The sequence below is a fragment of the Staurois parvus genome, unplaced genomic scaffold (genome assembly GCF_062004578.1).
Source record: "Staurois parvus isolate SC_StPar_1 unplaced genomic scaffold, SC_StPar_1.0 ptg000639l, whole genome shotgun sequence".
Taxonomy (NCBI): Eukaryota; Metazoa; Chordata; class Amphibia; order Anura; family Ranidae; genus Staurois; species Staurois parvus.
The window spans coordinates 2,381,699-2,403,729 of NW_028318435.1; the positions used below are offsets into that span (position 1 = coordinate 2,381,699).

At 40.2% G+C, this 22,031-nt stretch overlaps 1 protein-coding gene across 2 annotated transcripts in view; it reads left to right on the top strand.

The window, feature by feature from the left end:
- RNF150 (ring finger protein 150) overlaps window positions 1-22,031 on the top strand; it is a 211,307-nt gene that overhangs the window by 161,837 nt on the left and 27,439 nt on the right. For both annotated transcript variants that reach the window (XM_089693882.1, XM_089693881.1), the window contains exon 5: window positions 10,898-10,994. In XM_089693882.1, the coding sequence (XP_089550008.1) occupies window positions 10,898-10,994 (97 nt within the window). The remainder of the gene's footprint in view (window positions 1-10,897; window positions 10,995-22,031) is intronic.

The following is a 22,031-nucleotide window of genomic DNA, read 5'->3' on the forward strand; positions in this document are numbered from 1 at the left end:
GGGAGTCCTTCTCAGTTCACCCCCACAGGGCTCCAACCATGGCTTTCCATCTCCAGCTTGTCGGCCGGCCGGCCGGCTTCCTCTCCTCCCAGGGATGCACTGCGGTCGGTCACATGTCCCGGCCGCACCTCCCTGTTTCCCGGCAATCACAGTCAGCTTCCCCGCCGCTCTCTGCTGGTCTCCGTTCCCCTGCTCTTCCTCCCGCTGGCCGCCACTCGGCCGAAGGAGCCCACCAGACCAAGGTAGGTCTCTGGTTTCTAGGGCACCATACCTTCAGGGGGATTCATGAGTCAACAGGGGATCGGTCGGAGGGGATCCAGGCGGGAGCTCCTACCGCGAGCTCTCCACCGCCGCCATAGTTAGGCTCCGCCTCCTCATAGACTAGTTGTTGACATGGAATTCCACCCGAGTTGATGAATGACTTAATAGTTAACAATTTGTATTGTATTTTGGACCGACTTTGCAAGTTAGTAATTAGATATAATTATAGTGTTTCGATAAAATACTTATTTTCTGGATGTGCTCCAGAGATTGTGATAATTAAGGAGAATAGAGTGCAGGTTCTACAAAATAAATGAATTTACTGCTACCACCAGGAAAACTAGCTGTCAGCGGCCACTGTTCCACTGAGTCCTAACCTTGCCTGGGCCACAAGTACACATGAATAATAGGAAGATGGTCCACGGAACTAATTGCAGTGAGAATTAGTTAGAATTAATAGAACAAATAGAACAGGTCTCTGCCAACTCCTTGACCTGTTTCACACCCAAGCATGCTTAATTATAAATAAAACGCATAATGCCCCTTTCACACTGATTGTCTGATTGGGTCTACCTGTCAGTTTTTCAGGTAGGCCTGATCGTATAGCCCTCTATGGACATGTGTCCGCTTACACCCGCCAGCATCCTTTCCGAGCCTGTATGCTGAAAACAGATGGATCGGATCGAATGACAGTCAGGTGAAAATGGAGAGGTGGTCTTTTTCCATACAACCACCACATAGAAGCAGCAGGCTGTCTGGACACAGATCTGTCATCAACTTGCTCAGCGGGGATGAGCAGAGAGATCCACACTGAGTAAGTGGATCCACTGACTGGTCTGCCCCATCTGAAAGGGACTTAATGGCATTAACGAAGGCCTGATTTTTGTGCTTTTGATCAGAGTGTATGTATAGCCCAATCTTTTTTTTTTTTTGGGTGGAGTAGGGAAGGTTTAGAACCTCTCTAAAGTTTTTATTGCTTTCTGTGTCCCTACTGAGGAGATTCACCCTCTCTATCTGTCCTGAGGAGTGCTGTCTGCAATATATAAAATGATGGGATGTCCAAAATTTTTAATTTGTCACCAGAACAAGAGGTAAGAATAAATATTCCAATGGGGACACCTGTTTTGGTGATAACTGTGTAAAAGAGGAATTCCCCTCACTTTCCGGAGATTTCTTGTTTCCTGTTGCATCACCTTTTACCAAGAAGTGAAGAAGATATTCCCAATGGGACACATACTGAATAAAATAAACTGGCAGTGGTTTTAGCTATAACCTACTAAGCTGAAATCCAAAGTTTTATACATACACTTTGATAAATCATCGGATCACTGCTAAAGACTCTACAGATCACCCTCCTGTTTTAGGCTGTCCACAACAAGAAATCGGGTATCCGCTTTCTTGCCTGTCCTATCCTTCACTGGGGAAATGAAACATGTAGTCTGATTAGCTGCTGTTGGCCGTGGTTCCTCAGCTCTTCACACCAGTTTTCATAAATCACTCATTTGGAAGGTGTAGCGGTCATTAAGTGTGTTCAGTGGCTTGTGTTTTTCAGTGTCTCCACACCCAGACTGTAAATGTGTGTCGCTGGTTATGCTGACTTTACTGAGGTCTGTTTTTAATTTTCAAACTATGTGGAGCTGCCTTGCAAGGGAAGTAGCTGAATGAATTATGTGTTTGTCTTCATTTGCTCAAATACCAAAAAACCGTGCCAACATCTCTCAGCATAGTTTTTTTGGTTTTTTTTGTTTTTTTTATAACACAACATTGATGTTAACTAAGAAACTCTGGACAACAATATATTAGAATATGTTAATATGAATATCTATGTCAAATATAAAAATGTCACTGTTCTATGCTAAGTATTTTATCTGTGTTTTTTAGTATTTTGTTTTTTGTTCATTAAAAGTATTTTGGTCAAATAACATCTTTTATCTTTCTCTTGACCGTAAGATGGATTTTCATTTCCTATGATGATCTCCTGGTGGCACCATATGTGACAATGCCCTTAGGGTTGCATATTAGAGTGTACATTTAGCATTCTGCCAGTCTACTACATTGCCAACATGTCAATGCACACCCACTTCCTTTCATCAGCCAGATTACTTTTTAGACCCTCTAGGATCTCTTCAGGAACCTAGTTGGTTTAGAAAGATTGGCAGTCTTCTAGAATGTGATTGTTAACCATATCCACAGTTGTTTGTGTGAATGATCACTAAAAGTGGCCATAGAAGGCTCTATTTTTGAGATGCAGTCTGCATGGGCATTACAGTATGTAGGCCAGTGTTTCTAAAGCTGGCCATTCACAGTTTTTGATTGAAGCAAAATAGCAGATTCCTCCAACCACACACACAAGGTCAATAGAAGAATCCCCCCAGCAGGACATTGTTTTCTGGCAGTGGCACACACTGATCAGAGGATTGTCTGCTGCTGCTGATTGATGAAATGTTTTCCAACATGTCTTGACAGAAGTCTATTTAACAATCAGATTCCTCCATCTATCCCAAGGAGGTACAGCACATTGCTGATTTTCTGCAGCTATTGATCGATGGAAAATTTTCCAACACATCCCTTTAGTCAGAAGTTGATTAAGCAATCAACTTAGTGTGTCAAGTGGGAGAGCCCAGAATACTTATCAGAATTCCACCTGACCCTTCTTGGCCGGCCACATTTCCATCAATGTTAACCTGCTTAATCTTCAATAAAGTATGAACACCATATTTAAATAAAAATGTTTAACAAGTATCTTCTGGAACAGTTGCATTACACCAAGTGCCCCTTGAACATGTGTAATGTTTCCTTACATTTGACAGCTGGTTGTTTTCCAAAAATCAAAAAAGTTATGTGAATTTAAGTAACTCTTGAATCTTACAGAAGTACCCCCAGGAATCATGTGTCACTAGTTGAGATTCAGTATTATAAGGCATTTGAGCATTAAGGCTCTATGCACACTGACTTAAAAAAACCCTGCTCCTAGAGGTGTTTAGCATTCGTTGTGAATGTTATTTTATGTGTCCATGCACATTAGGTAGTCTAGTGGCGTTTTTTAGAGGGGAAATCTTCCAATGGGGACACTAATTCTGGTGACCTCAGGGTCCCCAAGGCATGCCCTTAATTTGCAGGGATTTCCTCTCACTTCCTGTTTGGCTATGGGACCGGAAGTGAGGGGACATCTCCAGAATGGGACACAGAGGACAAAAAAAAAAATCTGACTGGTATTATAACCCTCCCTAAGGCTGGCCATACATTATACAATTATCTGCAGATTTTCTGCCCAATTTCCTTTAGATTTACCTTCAACTATGTAGTGCAAGGGCCTGCCTAATTGGATACAACTGAAAGTGTTGTTTAGGTTTGTCCTCCTATTATATGGTTTTTGGTAAATCTAAACCAAAAATCTGCAGATAATTGTATAATGTATGGCCAGCCTTATTCTATCCAAAATGGAAAAAAAAACGTTTGGCCTATAGTTCTACTTTATTTTTTTCTCCTATAGTTAGTCACATAATGTAATATGTTCCATTTCATGTAAGCAGCTGATTTCTGTAGAATTCTGCTGTGCAGGGATGCCATGTCCCGTTCCTGGCTCATAGCTTCCAGTTCGGAGGTAGTTAACATCTTTTGGGTTTTCTGTGAGCTGCAGTGCCCTCCTTCCCTCTCATCCATTGAGGGAACCTAGTGCATGTAATATGATCTCTTTTTCACTACAGCTCATAGAAGACCCAAATCTTTTAAGGTGGTATTAAACTCAAAACCAAAAGCGTAATATATTGCAGCTTAGCAATCAGTAAATATGGTAACTACGCGCATTTTTCTTTTTTTAGGCTTTTTCCCTTCTTTTTTCACCTAGTGATCTGGCCAGTAATACACTTCCCATATTAAGCTGCCTACACTCTGGATGAAGAAGCAACAGAGGCCCCTTTGGACAGTAGCATTGTCGGTCTGGGGGGAGGGGAGTGTTAGATGGACTAGCAGATTTAGATGCACTAACAAATTGAAGCCAAACTCCAGCTAACACTTTTAAATCCGTTACAGCAATATTTTTTTTCCTTTTGGAATAAAGATTTTACATAATGAAAAGTTGATCATTGTAAGCATCTGTCAGTTTTTGTCTCAACCCTTTAACTGCTATATCTACAGGACATCTTGTTCTGTTGGAAAACAACAGACTAAGGCTGGTCATACACTATTCAATTTTCTTACAAATTTCTGTCTAATTTCTGCCCAATTTCCTTTAGATTTACCTTCAACTGTGTAGTGCAAGGATCTGCCTAATTGGATACAACTGAAAGTGGTGTTTGGATTTTACCTCCTATTATATGGTTTTTGGTAAATCTAAAGGAAAATTCTTAAGAAAATTTGTATACATTATACAATTTTCTTCAGAATTTTCCTTTAGATTTACCAAAAACCATATAATATGGAGGCCAAACTAACAAAACTTTCAATTGTATCCAGTCAGGCAGGACCTTGCACGACATAGTTGAAGATAAATCTAAAGGACATTAGACAGAATCACCAGGTGTAAAATCTGCCAAAAATCAGTAGGCACTGTCCAGACAGAGGATCAGGGGTTATGCAGCCTCTATAGAACAGTCAGAGCATAATGAAAACTCCTCCTACAAGCTTTAAGGAGTGCTCAGCTGGACACTGATTGAAGTTACAAGACTGCTACATACTAATGATGAGAAAAGGTATTTAGAAACCGTTGTGGTTTTTCTGATATTACATTGGGGCTATATATTGTGAGGTCAGTTTAGATTGTAGGTAGTGTTTAGGGAGCTCTTAACAACAGGAAGGAAAAAGGGCTGTAAAGGAAAATGAAATGTGGCTTAGTTCTGCATGCAGCATGAGCACTCAGTTGGTAAGCCAATAAACAGTGGTGTGTGGCCACCATGGCTTCATGGCTCCAAGAGCAGATGCACCTTTTGTGGTCATGGCCCAGGGTACATTTCCTGCTATGTTCTAATTTACTCAGTAAATGGGTTAATTCTGTATTGTGCTTTCTTTCAGCTACTCTTTTTCTGCTTTTCATTTATGATATAAATTGATTATTGCTCTAAACAGAACAGCATTTCTGTGGTTTTCTTTTCCTTTAAGAACTGCATAACCTCAGTAGCTTGACATCACTGTTTATGTAATGAAACCCATCCTGCAGGCTTGTCGTTATAAGTTATATCCACCCACCTCCTGGAAAACTTGGACAGCACCGAGTTAAGACATTACAGTGAAGCTACTAGGAATGTTAAGTGAGAGTTGTGCCAGTTCATGGAAGTAAGTGCTGGAAACCAAGAATTCATTCACTGCTTTCCTTCCAAGGAAGCCCCACATTACGTGTAAATGAAAAACAGACCTCTCTGAAGGAAGCTGTGTGTCAGCAGCAACACATGGGTTTACGGTCTGGGTGTGGAAACACTGTAAAAGGTCGAGCATTTCTGCACAGTCTATGGTGTGCTCATTATGTATCGTGCCTCCATTTGTAGAGTATGCATTGCACAAAAACTGATTAGCAATCATAATATGAAAGTGTATTTGAAGCCAGAACTTTTTTTTTCTTTTTGTTCTGGGTAAAGTAAAGCTGAGTATACATGTACCAAAATTCGTCTGAATTTTGGTAGATGTGTACCACTGCCTTTTCAATAGAAGCCAGTTTCAGGGTTTAAGTATAAAAATTCCCAGAGATGACTGGAAACATCTGCAGATTGTTCAGCTATTTTCTTTCTACTTTTGTTTCATTTAGTCATTGTGAACGTATTTAAACAACTTAATAGCTTCCACATCACTGCAGTTCTGACTTATAGATTTGAGTGGTTTCATTGCATTAATCATTTTTGAAAGCCAGATTATGCTCCGAGGGTTTAAGACTACTATAGACCGTAATAATATTGCATTACCAAGTGAGGCCACTGCCCCGGTTTAATTTTTTAAATCGGCCTTTTAAACTAGTTAATTGCTGGGATTGTTGTGCTTTTAATTTGAATTTTGCAGCGTAGAGTCTGGTTGATTTCATAATAGTAAACCGTGCCTTTACTCTTACTATGTGCAACAGGAAAGGAAACTTTAGGATCGTTCAGTGCACAATGGCTATTTTTTTCCTGTACTTTTTAAGGTTTTAGTGACAGATTTACAGTGTTGGCTTAACCAGTTGCACTCCGCCCTATAGCAGAAGTACTTCTACAGGGCGGCAGGGCTGCGCAAAATCACGTATACATACGTGACTTGCATTTCTGGGTAGGGTACTGCCCGCGCCACTATTGGTTGCTGGGGATGTTAATCACCATGTCCCGGCTGAAAATTCCCAACCGGAACTCGGTGATTGTCTGTAGGGCTGAGAGGGGAGAGATCTGTGTGTAAACAACACAGATCTTTCTCCTATCAGAATGGGCATGCTGTTTTGTATCTCTCTGCACAGCAGAGAGATACAGAGCAGCATGTCTCCCTAGTAAAACACAGCACACAATCTAAAGCACACAGTTAACCCTTTGATTGCCCAAAATGTTAACCCCTTCCTGCCCAGCTTCATTAGTACAGTGTCTGCTTTTTATTAGCACTGATCACTGTATTAGTGTCACTAAGGATGTCAGTGGCCGTTATTTCCCACTCAGTGTCCGAATGCCCGCTGCAGTCCCGCCATATGTTGCTGATCATCGCCATTACTAGTATAAAAAAAATAAATTCCAGTGTATATACTGCCATTTGTAGTTGCTATAACTTTCACATAAACCAATTAATATTCACTTATTGGGATTTTTTTCAGCAAAGACATGTAGCAGAATACATTTTGGTCTAAATTTACGAAGAAATTTTATATTTTAAATTTTTTATTGGATATGTTTTATAGCAAAAAGTCAAAATATTGGGTTGTTGTTTTTTTTTTTTTTTTCAAAATTGTTGGTCTTTTTTTGTTTATAGCGCAAAAAGTGAAAAACCACACAGGTGATCAAATACCACAGAAAGAAAGCTCTATTTCTGGGAAACAAATAACATAAATTTCATTTATGTACAACGTTGCATGACTGCGCAATGTCAGTTAAAATAACACAGCCCCGTATCGCAAAAAAAAGCTTGTTTAGGAAGGGGGTGGGTAAGTGGTCAAAGTGATGTAAGCAGAAGCAGTGCTCTCATTGCTGACCTCCTTCATTAGTAGGTGGATCCATGGCTGTCTCACTGTGTCTTTGGGGCCAATGACTAAATGGATGGCAGCAAAAGTATTTATTTCATGAAAGGTTCCCTTTACAGAGGTAATAAAGGGATTCTAAAGGTTATATTTTTTTTTAAATAATCTTGTTATACGTACGTGCTCTGTGTAATGGTTTTGCACAGAGCAGCCCTGATCCTCTTCTTTTTGGGTCCCCCACTGGTCTCCCTGGACCCTCCCCCCTGCCAAGGGCCCCCCAGTAGCAAGCCTCTTGCTATGGGGGCACTCGAGCAGGCTCACTCCTGAGCAGGAGCTTTTTTTTCAACAAGCTTCAGACTATGCCATTAGCCTCAATTACAGTAAAACCACACTGCATTTTAGGTGCCATTGAAAAAAATTGCAGCAGTTCTGTCATAATCCCAAAACAGCCAGCTATGAATGAAGCCTCACGCAACAGACACTGGAGCTTGATTTGGCTGCTCAGCATGTACATGTACTGAGCAATCAAGTGTTTCAATGTGTGAGGGTAACCTGAAGGAATATAGTTTTTTTTTTTTTTTTTTTTTTCCTTTTCTTTTCTTCCCTCATTGGGGCCAGAGCCTCATTTACTTGCTCAGTAGATGCGCTTCTGCCGGGCGTTTAGAGCTCGACACTCCGCTTTTCTGACGAGCGCCCAATCAGTGCTTGTCACACTGCAAGGTCTCTCCGTTCCCTGCTAGTCCCCGGGTGCGGTGCTGGATACAGACAGGGAGGTGAGTAGGAGATAAACATCACAATGTTAAAACCTTATTTAAATATGGTTTTGGTTAACATTCATATTTTTTTTTTTTTTTTTTTTTTTTTAAATCATGACAAGTAGACTGGGATCCCGGTTTAGTCCCTTAGACAAGTAGTTAGCTTTTTTTAAAAAAAAAATGTTCACACCTCTGAGCAGATAGGTACACAGCTGAAATTAATGTGTGGGAACGGTTTCCCACCATAGGATAGGTGATTCTAATCAGTGAGGATCCAGGCATCCTGTCAGACAGCTGGTCTAAACACACTTCCAGACTTTTTGATTACACAGCTAAGGAGCAGCAGCAGACTGCTGCTCCTTAGCTGTGTAAGGACTGATAAGGTCATCAATCTGCTTATTTTCTCCCTACTGCTGTTCACATATTCACTATAAGCTCATGTGTATGTAGCAGACCCTGTATGGCATCTATTTCTGCTTCTACCATCCTTGTGTGACTGCTGCTTTACAGGGGATTACTGCTTTCCTATTTTTAATTCATTTTTCTGTACCCTGCGAGATCTGAATCCCAAGCTACTGTAACTGTCACTTTTTGGCACTAACTGCTATTGAGTGCTGACACCCTGCCTGTTCTTATTGTGCCATCACAATAAATGGTGGCCAGTAGACACATGCAGGAAGCACAACAGTAGCACGAGAAATTTACTAAGTTTTAGCAGCTTAGACTTTTTTATCATTTGGACTGCAGGAGAATGCATTTTAACGTGTATGCAATCACTATTCAATATTTGCAGTGTGGGTCTGAAGACTCAAATATTGGCAGATATTTTATTACTGTGCTAACATATTCTTATTCATTTGCCAACAGTGCACTAGTGTGCATGTATTTCACTCATTGCCGCTACACCCACATTCATTTGCTCCCCACTGCTGCACCAGTGCACACCTACTTAGGTGCCATCACTACATCATTGTGCCTTTTATTTACTTAACATTATTGCCCCAGAATACTTCCCAGTCAACAAGCTGACACATTTCTGCTAGTGTATTTATAAAATAAAATAATTTGATGTATTTTTACACTCAGCTATTATAATTACATGCTTCTTTTATGATAATCAGCCTCCTAGAGGCCCCTCCACAGACGTACTTGGATATGATTCTGTATAATATATATGTGATGCCTATGTTTATTTTTATCAATAAATCCCTTACATTGCCTTTTAAAATGTCATGTATTGATATGAAATACAGTACTCTGGTACTCATGAATTTGTGTTGCACAAGCTGTAAAGAATACATAAAGGCATTTTATTAAAAAAAAGTTGATGGTTTTATGAAAATGAAAAATCATGCACCATACATCATACATTCCTTTTGTAGTAAACCTGTGCTCTTACATACAGTATGAAATCCATGTGTCAGTCCGGTCATAAATACATTTTGGTTCTCGGCTAGGTTACTGCTTGCTGTGCTTTGTGTGAGTTGTGATGTGTGTGCAATTTATATGTATGCAAATTAACATGAAGAGTACAGTAGTTGGTGTGATGGGCCATGTTTGTAGACAGTAAAAAGTAATTTGCTAAAGTTTTTCACCACTCCACTTCACAGAGCCACATGGGTCAAAGGGAAAATTAAAGCGGAGCTCCACCCAAAAGGGGAAGTTCCGCTTTAAGCCTTTGTCCCCCGCTTCCCATAAAGGATTGGCACCTTTGGGGAGCGGGTACCTGAATTTGACAGGTACCTGCTCCCACTTCCGCTGCGATCACCTAGGAGATTGGAAGCAGAAGTTGCCCCCCCTCCCTCCCTGTAGTCTTCTGGGACACGTGACAGGTCCCAGAAGACTACGGGGCCATTCACAAAGTGCAGCGCTTCTCACGCATGCGCAGTGGGCACCCGGCTGTGAAGCCGCAAGCTGTCACAGCCGGGTGCCCACACTGAATATGCTGGCGCCAGGGAGAGCAGATGGCTGGTGAAACCAGCGGTGGTGAAGACACCGCTGGACCGAGGGACAGATAAGTGGCTGTAATTTAAAAGTCAGCAGCTACAGTTTTTTTTTAGCTGCTGACTTTTATTTATTTATTTTTTTAGGTGGAATTCTGCTTTAAGTAACTAGATGAAATGTTGTTTTATCTATGTTTTAGAATATCTCTGAACTGTTCTGTAGAAGTTCAGAATACTATAGTTAAAATACTTAACATAGGTTAATACAGGGGTGCAGCCACAGCTCCTGTACCCATGACGCCTGGGAGCCCAAAAGTTGTTACTAGTTCCTCATTTATTATCTGTACAGAATAAAGCAGCATTCTTGTTTACTTCTCATACTACAAGCTCCAGCAGAAGGTGATAGAACTGTAAATGGGATGTTTACTGAAAACCCAAATATGGCTGTACAAAATGGTTGTAGGACATATGATGCCCATGCGTCTTTTACACCAATCCTTTCCCCAATGGAGTTATCAACAACCCTACATGAAACACTAAACACAACTTGGGGAAGGTAACCTATTCTATTGTTGGATCATGTAAAAAAGATGGAGCATCCTAAGTAAACCAACACAAAACAAAAACATTCTTCCTGAATATTGTGCAAAAAGTGAACATTTTATTTTGATTGGGTCCACTTGGAACACCATATAGCGTGTTCTTTCCTACTGTTGCTATTTGTGAGGAGTTTGTTTTTCTTTTGATAACATCTCATTCTTCCCCTGAGGAAGTGATTATTCATTGTATGTTTATGTGTGTCTTGTGTCTTCTTCATATTACAGGCATCTTTTCCACAAATCCTGTGTAGATCCTTGGTTATTAGATCACCGCACCTGTCCAATGTGTAAAATGAACATTCTCAAAGCACTGGGTATACCGGTAAGAACATCAAGCATTAAAGGTCATATTTATATCTGTCCATGCATTTATCTTTCAGTTATTTAAAAAATTTAGCAACATGAAGCTGAGTGCATCAGTAGCATTGTAAAGACTGAAAATGTGTTAATGCAATTTATTAAGGATGCGTTGTAGTTAACTGAGCCACTAGGTTATTTACCTATAAATATCATGTGTGTTGCCTACAAAGGATTCTATTCCATGGTTTTACATATCCAATTTCAATATGACCATATGTGTATTGAAATATGGCAGTTCTACGATTGTAATGTGCACAGTTTTTAGACCGGTTCTTGTATTATGCGAGTCATGATGATGAATATTAGCCCACAAGGATTTCTATGGATCTGTATGTTAGAAACAGAACATCACTGATGGCTATACTTCTCCTATGGATCACAGGAGTGCAGTTAGTTTTGCCATCAGGGGGCTAAAGCTTGCAGTCGGCTGACGTCATTGAGTCAGTCCAGGCTCTGAAAGGATCCCGACCATATTTTCAGGATCCACTCAGAAGCCTGAAGCGGCAGCTGGCTCTGCCTCTCAGCTGTGTCGCGTGAAGACTAAGCCAGCCTCTCCCTCCCCAGCTCTCCAGTGAGTGCTGGAGGTGCAGAGTAAAAAATCAGGGATTGACAGTCACCACTTTCTGCTCAGAGTGGAGGTGTGTGTGTATGTATGTGTGTATATATTATTATTATACAGGATTTATATAGCGCCAACAGTTTGCGCAGCGCTTTACAATATAAGGGAGACAGTACAAATACAAAACTTTCAGTATAGGAGGGCCCTGCTCGTGGAGCTTACTATATATATATATATATATATATATATAATTTTTGCTTTTTTTTTTTAATTGAATCCCATACTTCTCTTTTAATGCTAGCAACAGATACCAGTATGACAGCAATATGACTTGCTGCTACTAGTAGCTGTCAAATAACAAATCAGGAGTAATGCCTAATTATATGGTGGTAGTATGTAGTTTGATTCAAGTAATATTTGCTAACACTTGTAGTAACATGGCCATAGTAGGGCCAAAGGACATGCCTGCATAATTGTATATGTTATATGCTGTATATGTTATATAGTATAACATACGGTTGGTTAGTGCATCACCTGCATGGCACCCTGATAGTGTATACCAGTAAAGTGGTAAAATTCAAATAATGACCCCCAGTAATAGTAGTGTTCAGTTTTAAGAACACACAAAGAATGTGTAAATGTGCAGTGACTCTTTTGCATCAGCCCATATTAAGTATTAGACACACCAGTCCTTCTGGCCTACTGTGGCAAGGAAAGAATATGGCAGTGAGTGCACTCTTTAGAGTACATAGAGTTGGCATATAGCCAAGGGACAGAGTCTGCAAACCATCTGTATAATAATCTGTATCCTCTCATCCCTTTATTGTGCTACCAGATTTCAAGATGCTCAGATTCTAAGTGCAAGACAAATGTAAAAATAATTCCACTATAATAATAATCCCCAGAAATCATGTGGTTCTAAAACCATATTCATTATCTAATGCCAGTATTAAATCTGCAAAGCATCTGCAGAAATCTTGCTTTTTTTTACCAAGCAAGAGGAATTGTACAAATGAAATAAACCTTCTAAATCAGTAGATGTTATTTCCATGCAAGCTAGACCAAACCCTGGAGACTTCTTACCAGTATTTTTGGTACACATTACACCCTGCCTTTTGGACTATTTTCTGTTTATCAGTATCTTATTCTGTGACTCCTTAAAAGTATGTGCAGGCTTCTGAATTTGAATCAGTGGCTTCTGATTTATAAATTAAATTATAGACCATATCCAGTCTGTTCATTATGTAAAGACACCTTCAGTACATAAGAGACATGTTCCAAAAATAAAGCATATCAGTATTATATAGTAGTATTTGCTGGGATTCATTTTTTTGCATGACATACACTATCATGCAGCAAACAAACTGCAATGGGGAAATATTGTGGGCTTTTTAGAGATTAGTACAACCCCAGTTCCAAAAACACTGGGGCGCTGTGTATAATCTACAATATTTAGCAAATCTCATAAACCCATATTTTAAAAATAAAAAATATAAAATATATCAAATGTTTAAACTGAGAAAATTCCCTATTTTAAGAAAAAAATGAGGTAATTTTGAAATTGACAGCAAAATGTCTCAAAAAAGTTGGGACAGGGCAACAAAAAGCTGCAAAGTAAGCAGTGTTAACAAGGAAGAGCTGGAAGAACATTTTGAAAATAACTAGGGTAATTGGCATAGGTCAGTAACATGATTAAAAAAGAGCATTTAAGAGTCAGATTAAAAAGAGCATTTTAGACAGAATAACTCAGATGTAAAATGAGCAGAGCTTCAGACCTTAAATACATCATCATCCACAGCAGGGCTCAAAATTTCAAGTCCTTAGCCAGGCCTTAAGAGTTACTTGCCACCAGTTGCCCCACCCAACCCCTACCTTGCCCTACCCCTAATTCTGCTCTGAACACACCCTCATAAATTATCTCATTAAATTACTAAATGTTTTATGCAGAATAAAGTTACAAAAATAAATATGAAATAATCACCCATCAGATGTTCTCCTTTACATCAGGTGTCCCATCAGAGTCCCCCTTTACGTCAGATGTCCCCACATGGGACCAACTATTACCACACAAAACTAAACTCTTTTGGCTGCACTCATGAAAGATATTGCTGAGGGATTCATTAGGAAAGAGGAGGAGAGGGACAGAGATTTGGAAGGAAGGAAGAAGAGGGAGAGAATGGATGAAGGATGGAAGAGAGGGAAAGAGGAAATGACTGGAGGAAGAAAGGGAGGGAAAGAGTTAATAACTGAAGGAAGGGAAGGAAGAGAGGGAGGCCGGAAAGGAGGGGATGAATGGAAGGAAAGGAGGGAAGAAAGAGAGGGAGGGAATTACGAAGGAAGAAAGGAAGGTAGGTGGAAGGGAAAGGAGGAACGAAGGACAGAAGGAAGGAAGGAAGGGAGGGGAGAAAAGGAAGGGAGGGGAGGAACAAAGGACAGAAGGAGTTAAGGGAGGGGAGAAAGGGAGGGAACAAAGGAAAGTAGATGAGAGGAAGGGGAGAAAGAAAGGGAGGTGAGGGAAGGGAAGGAAGTTAGATGAAATGGAGGGGCGGAAGGAAGGACTCACATGGATGGCTCACTGGCTCAGTCAGAAGCATTACAGAGCTGCTGGCTGCTCTCTATACATTTTCCAGCCCACACATCTACTTGGAAGCTGCACAGACTGGAGTGTGGGTGAGCACAGGAGGAGGCAGAGCATATTTAGCCTCTTTCTCCTATTAATGCAGAGGATGAGGGGAGGAGCTGGGCACTGAGTAGCACACAGGGAGGCCCAGAAAGAGAAAACTGATGGACGGTCGGGGATGATCGGTGAAGCGGTGGGGACAGTTCCAAGCACCGATCTCCTGTATAGAAGCCGCATCTCCTTCTCTCCCTCCCCCTACTTTCAGCTGCTTCACTGATAGCTATACAGGGAGATTGGTGCTTGGAACTGTCCCCACCGCTGCACTAACTGTCAGTTTCACCTGCAGCAGTCTGGACACACTCGTCCCCACCATATTTCCACTCACCAATGTAAGCAGGCGAGTGGAAATTTTGAGCCCTGATCTACAGTACATAATTTCATCAAAAGATTCCAAGAGTCTGGAGAAGCGCAATATTGGATGCCTTTAATCTTCGGGCCCTCAGTTGGCACTGCATTAAAAACAGGCATGATTATGTGATGCTTAAACAAAATCCAATCTCAGTATGCTCTTTACAGTCCTTTTAAAAGTTCATGTGTGTGATCAAACTTCTATATAGGGATAATATTTTCCTTATGCTCTCACATTATTATTATTATTATACAGTATTTATAAAGCGCCAATAGTTCGCTCAGCGCTGTACATTACAAAGGGGGACAGAACATGTGACAGAACAATACCAATACAATGCAAAACATGTGGGGATCGAGGGCCCTGCTCTTTCGAGCTTACAATCTAGGAGGGAGAGACATGGAGTTTATTTCCAGCTACTGGACATTTATTACCCTGTGGTGCTATTTAGTCATTTTATATGGACCTGTGATGGACATCCCTGCATGGGCTCAGGAATACTTCTAAAAATCACTGTCTGTGAATACAGATCGCTGTGCTATCCAAAAATGCAAGGTAACGCTCTGTCATGCAAAGAAGAAGCCATATCTAAACATGATCCAGAAATGCCACTGTCTTCTCTGGGGCAAAGCTCATATAAAATGGTCTGTTGCAAAGTGGAAAACTATTCTTTGGTCAAACGAATCGAAATTTCACATTCTTTTTGAAAACCGTGGGTGCTGCGTCCTCCAGACTAAAGAGTAGAGGGACCTTCCAACTTATCAGCGCTCTTTTCAGACTTCATCTCTGATGGTATGGATGTACACTAGTGCATATGGAATGGGCAGCTTGCACATCTGTTAAGGCATCATCAATGTTGAAAGATATATCCAGGTTTTAGAGCAGCATAAGCTCAGGCAAGAATGGAATGACATTCCTCTCCCAAAACTTCAGCAAGTAGTCTCCTCAGTTCCCAGATGTTTAGAGTGTTGTTAAAAGAAGAGGGGTTGCTACACTGTGGTATCATGACCCTGTCCCAACTTTTGAATTGGGGTTGTACTTTGCCATCTTTTTGTTACCCTGTCCCAACTTTTTGGAGACGTATTGCTGCCATTAATTTGAAAATTACCTAATTTTTTCTTAAAATGGTACATTTTTCTCTGTTTAAATATTTGATATGTTTTCTATTGTGAACAAAATATAGGTTTATGAAATTTGCAAATCAATGAATTCTGTTTTTTATGTAGATTTTATACAGCGTCCTAATTTTTTTGCATTAGGATTGTAGGATTTGAAATCAAAGAAGAAAAAACTTTCCTTCTGTAAAATAGCTCTTTTACCCCAGGGCATAAGCATGTGATTAATCATTTGGGCACCCAGAACTTCAGAAAGTTTCATAACTAACATTTAAAGTCTTTTAAGGCAAATCAAATTGATGACTAATAAGTATTCTTTTTTTTTTAATCACACAATGAATTTTACATTGTGTAAACGAAATTATTGTATCATGGAGCTTAACTGAAAGTGACACTAAACTCAGGTTTTAAAAAAAAATATTTTCTAGTATGTAATCCTAACTCGAAGTACCTTATATTGCTATCAGCCTCCTGCAAATCCCAGAATTCCTATTTTTTGCTGCTGTGATCCAGTTAAAGGTTGGCTGTGTTCGTTTTTACACAGTCTAACTTTATGTAGGAATGTAGTCACCCTCTTCTAGTTTCATGAAAAATAGATCACAGGACCATTAAGTATTGGATGTGTATGGAATATTTTTTGAGGATAAGGATATTAATAGCACTTTAGGAAAACAAGAATGTTGCTATAGAGCCTTAATGCTGGTATAGCTACCTACAGGATTCTAACTGTTTAACAGGTTAGAGAGTGAACATTAGCGTCAACTGTCTACATTGGGCAAATCCAGTTCCAGATGTTTTATTCTTAGTTTAAGTAGAATTTTAGGCAAAACTTTTTTTTTTTTTTCATTTCAGATAGTGCATGGGTCTACAAACTTTTCAAACAAAGGGCCAGTATACGGTCCTTCAGACTTTAAGAGGGCTGGATCAGGGCCAATGAGGATAGAATATGTCCTGGCCCCAGCATCAGTGAGAATAAATATGGCCTCAGGGTTGATGGTCAGTAGCAGGAGTACCCCATCATTGATATTAGTGGAAAGAATGGTACACCATCATTGATTCTAGTGGGAAGAAACATACACCATAATTGGTTCTAGAGGGAAGAATAATACACCATAATTGGTTTCAGTGGAAGAAGTGCTTCTCCATTGTTGGAGGAAAAGTGCCCCAAGGACCAGATAAAGGGTAGCAAAGAGCCATATCTGGCCCTCGGGCTGCAGTTTGGAGACCCCTGGGATAGAGTAAGGGAGAGTTCTAACCCGTCAGATTTTTTTTTTTTTGTCATCTGTGTCCCTTTTACAGAGATTTCCCTTCACTGCCTGTCCCATATCCAAACAGGAAGTGAGAGGAAATCCCTGAAAATTAATATAATTCCTTGGGGAACCCCAGGTCACCATAACTAGTGTCCCTATTGGAAGATTTCCCCTCTGTTACTTTTCTGGGATAGCCCAAAATTTGGGATTTTCTTTACTTTTAATGATAAACTGAACAAATAGACGGTGAATCTCTTTGATGGGGACACAGACAGCAATAAAAACCTGGCAGGTGTTTTAATCCCTATCCAAAACTAAAAAAAAAGTTTTGCCTTTCGTTGTACTTTAACAGAGACATTATGTTTTAAGACAGGCTTAATCTTTTAACCAGTAACTTGGATTGGTGGTATTAGGCTTGTTTCGCACAGACTTCAGCTTGTATGAGAGCAGTGTGAACAGCAAACATTTACAAAACATTTGCGGAGGTTTCAGCAAGTTTTTTGAAGCTTTAAAAGTACCATTAGCTCAAGTTTTTTTTAAATGTTGAACACAGATCTTAATGGGAGTGCTGATTACCACTTTGAACAAGCTGCTAGCAAGCTTCAGCACTACTTGAAGCTTGTTGAAAGCCTGCTAGCAGCTTGTTTAACATGACAATCAACACTCCCATTAAGATCTGTGTATAACCTTTCCAAACAGGAGCTGATAGGCACTTTAAAGGCTTAGAAAAAGCTGCTTGAAGGTTGCGGAAAGCTTTGCAAATGCTTGCTGAAAGTTTCATAAAACTTTGCTGTTCACATTGCTCTTATGCAAGGTGAAGCCCATGTATAACTGGCCTTTATGTTAATAGAAGTGTGCATAGGACAGTTTTTTAAATGTTTTTGTACAAAGGCAGTAGACACAATAGTAAGGATGTTGTGATTTATTTTGCAGCTAGCCTGCAATATAACCAAATTAGCCCTTTCTAATACTGCAGACTAGCTGGGAAATTATCTGTTGTTCCCATCCATGTACACCTTATTGTAAAGGCTGGTTATAGATTGGGGTGGTTGCCATTTATCTGTACAGTTGAATTTGATGTGCATTGGATACCTTTTATCTGCTATTGTGCTTTTGCTGGGTGTCCAATGTGTCCATGTGCCTTTTTAAAGATGATTGGGCCACCTCCAGGCAAACCTGCCCTTATTTATCCACTGCTATATGTGCTTCAACTTGGAGACTTCTAAAACTATAGAGTTAGGATCACAGTATACAGAGGAGCCTTGGCGAGGCACTGCGGCTTTCCCATATATTTGCAAACATGTACAACTAAAACCTATGTTTTAACATGAACTGTTAGACAGGGCTAATTTGGTTTTATTGCAGGCTGCCTGGTATGTTTGCTGGAAAACTTTGTAATGTGCAAAGCCGCTTACTGTAAAGGCTGGTTATAGATTGGGGTGGTTGCCATTTATCTGTACATGCTGTGATTTGTGTACGTGCAATGTAAACATTCTTGTGGTACATTTAGAAATAGTACAATTTATTGCATTGGTGTGTGTATATACGGTATATTTTCAAGACCGTGTTTGGGCACATGCAAAACAACAATGATTTACTAAATACAGTGGTATTTTAATATATAAATATATATATGTGTGTGTATGTATGTGTATATAGTGTGTGTGTATATATATATATATATATATATATTCTAGGTATATATTAAAATACTACTGTATTTAGTAAATTTTTGCATGGACCCAAGCACTGTTTTGAAAAAATAGAAATATTTATACCTCCTTGAAAATTTTCTTGAAATGCCAAGCATTCTCTAAATGATGCCTGTGTCGAGTGGCTGACCTATGTTCACAATGCATCAGGGCAGCTGCTTGTCACAGGACAAGGAAGCAAGTGGGGATCGCTGGAGTAGCAGTTTAAATTTTTTTTTACATCACAGAAACCTGACATTTTAACAGGGATGTGTAGACTTTTTATATCCACTGTAGTGGTAGGAAAATGATAAATGGTTTTCCAAATCTTTTACAAATTTCTGAAAAGTGTGGCTTGCATTTGTATTCAGCCCCCTTTACTCTGATACCCCTAACTAAAATCTAGTGGAACCAATTGCTTTCAGAAGTCACCTAATAAGTAGTCCACCTGTGTGTAATTTAATCTCAGTATAAATAGAGCTGTTCTGTGAAGCGCTCAGAGGTTTGTTAGAGAACATTAGTGAACAAAAAGGCATCATGAAGGCCAAGGAACACACCACAGAGGTCAGGGATAAAGTTTTGGATAAGTTTAAAGCAAGGTTAGGCTATAAAGAAATATCCCAAGCTTTGAACATGGAGCACTGTTCAATCCATCATCCAAAAACGGAAAGAGTATGGCACAACTGCAAACCTACCAAGACCAGGCTGTCCACCTAAACTGCATATGTAATAAAACACATGGGTGAGAGGAAAAAGAGACAGACTAGCAAAGAAGAAGAGTTTGCCTGGGGGGGGGGGGGGAGAGCCAGGAGACACGATCCCCAAATAGGGGGAGTGGAGAGGCAAAACCCAACACATCATAGATTAGTAAGGTTCGTTGTAAAACGAGAAAACGGTTGCCAAACAGAAACTCGTCATGTTTATCCTCTAATACCATCGTCAATTTTTCGTTGATAAACCTTGTATTCTGGACCTGACCTCAAATTGTAGAGTAGGGGATTTCCAAGAATCGGCGATAGTCTGCTTAGTAGCCATAAAAAAAAAAAGATCAATGAGCCTGTTCCACGAAGTAGGCCACAAAGTGGTTTAAAAAGGAAGGCCACAATAGGATCCTTTTAAAAGGTTAATGGACGTAACTGAATAAGTAAGATTATAAACTCTAGTCCACAAGCAGCAGGCCACTGGACAGGTCCACCAAATGTGGAGCATCGTACCCTCCAGAGAGCAGCCTTAAAAACACAGAGTTCTAATCCGGTATATATTTAGCTAATCAAGATGGGGTAAAATACCATCTGGAAATCACTTTATAGGAATTCTCTAATCCCGGTATGTTGTGAGAGCAGCGAGAAACTCCTTGCCACATAGACCCCCAATCCTCAGTAGAAATTTCTGTCTGCAGCTCCACATTCCATTGCACACAATAAGCAGGCCAGATGATTTTTAATGGACATGCGTCAGGCTGCTCATAGTAAAATAAAGTTGTAACAATAGGTTTTTTTCATGGAAATTTAAAACAGAGCTCTTATATTACAGTATGGGACATACTGTATACACATCATGAGTGATGGGACAGTAAGGACCATGTTACACCGAATACTCTAACAGTTTTCCTAATGGAGGTGGCCAAAATGCTGCACAGTGCTGCAAAATGGTAGCAACAGAGCAGTGAAGGAGCAACACTGGCTTGCTGGTTTGACCAGCTGTTGCCAGTGACAGAATCCCTAAGGTGTCACAGGCTGAAATTACAGAACTATAGAGCTTAGCTCTATTAACAAACTGCCCTTCTTGTGAGTGGGTATGGGTGACGGGTGATTGATCTCAGCATACCCCCATTTACAAAAGGATTAATGTCACAGGAGAGAGCATCTCCAAAATGCAAGAAACAGAGTCCCACATCAACAGAGGTGGTACAGCAGCAACACTGCAGTGATAGCAAACCACACAAAAGTAAAACATAGCCAACAAAGTATAAAGACAGCCAGAAAGCAGAAGGCTAGAAACAGTAAACGTATGTCTTGACAAAGTCCCACATACAGCACTACAGGGGAATGAACTGAGATAGAGGATTTGTAGTTTTGAGAACATATGGGCAGTCTCAATGAGCAATTCAGTTCTGTGGGATCTATGAATAGGAAGTTACGCAAGCTCACATTTCCTGCACAATAGGTTTTCCCAGGGAACAAGGAAATTACATCACTTTCTCTTGTACCCCCTCTTTCCCCTTTCTGTTTCCTGCTGCAAGGTTAATTAAAGCATAGGTGAGCTCTTACCCTGTAAAACAACCCAATAAGTTTAAAATAGAAATAAAAGGCAAAACTTTTTTGTGTGTCTGTGATCACATAATCTCTTTTCTCAGCTGCATAAGGGGCTTATGGGGGGTGGATAAACAGAAGTACACTGATTTTCCCAGTGATTAGTATAGCGGGGGGTGGGGGTGAGAACGTGTCGGCACATGTTATGCCATTGGAGGACAGGTAGGCTGTTTCTCGCAGCACAGCCAGAAAACTAACCACGATGGGATGGATGTGCTTTAATGCCTAGCATGATCAGTTTAAAATTGGAAATCAGAAGGACTGGCATGATCACCAGGTATTTCACACAAAGGAAGCAGTACAAGAGAACAGGATACTTTTAACATAAGTACGAGGTACAACAAACACATATCAGGAATATTCTCGTGCCATGGGATACTATGTGGACTTAAATAGGCCTATTGCAGTCATGAAGAGGTTGCGTTACTGCAATGGCCCAATAACCGTATTTCTTTCTCATTCATTGAGGGCAATGGGTTATCAGAGATTGTTGGGGTATACTGAGTTATACTGCTGCCCACAGGATAATTTTAGCACTGGCAAAAAAAAAAATGGGTGCTGAAATATGCTACGCCTGTTGGTAGAAAAAAGGAGGCAACCACGACCACCTTCAACTAGCCTTTGCAGTAAAGTGGACATGGACGGACAAAGCACATCTAAAACAAACAAAAATTTCCCAGCACAGTTACCACCTAGACTGCAAAAAAACAAAAACAAATTGACACTGTCCAACAATTCACATCGGTTGATAGAACCCTGAAAAAGTATTCATCTCTCCAAAGTGGCTCTCAGTCCTGTTCCAATATGTGGAGCAATTTGTTAACAAGTGGGCTGCCCCTGTTAGGATTCCAGCAGTTTTCTGTCTTACTAAAGTCTATAATTTCTGTGTTCCATCAAAAAGTGCTAAGTGGCCCTTTCTAAAACCTTGTTCTCTCTGGCAAGCCCTGCCTTGCAACTCTGACTATGACTTTAGTCTGCCAAGCTTTACTTGATTGAGCTAAGACTTTTCAAACTAATCCTTTAATAATGGAGTGTCTGGAGAT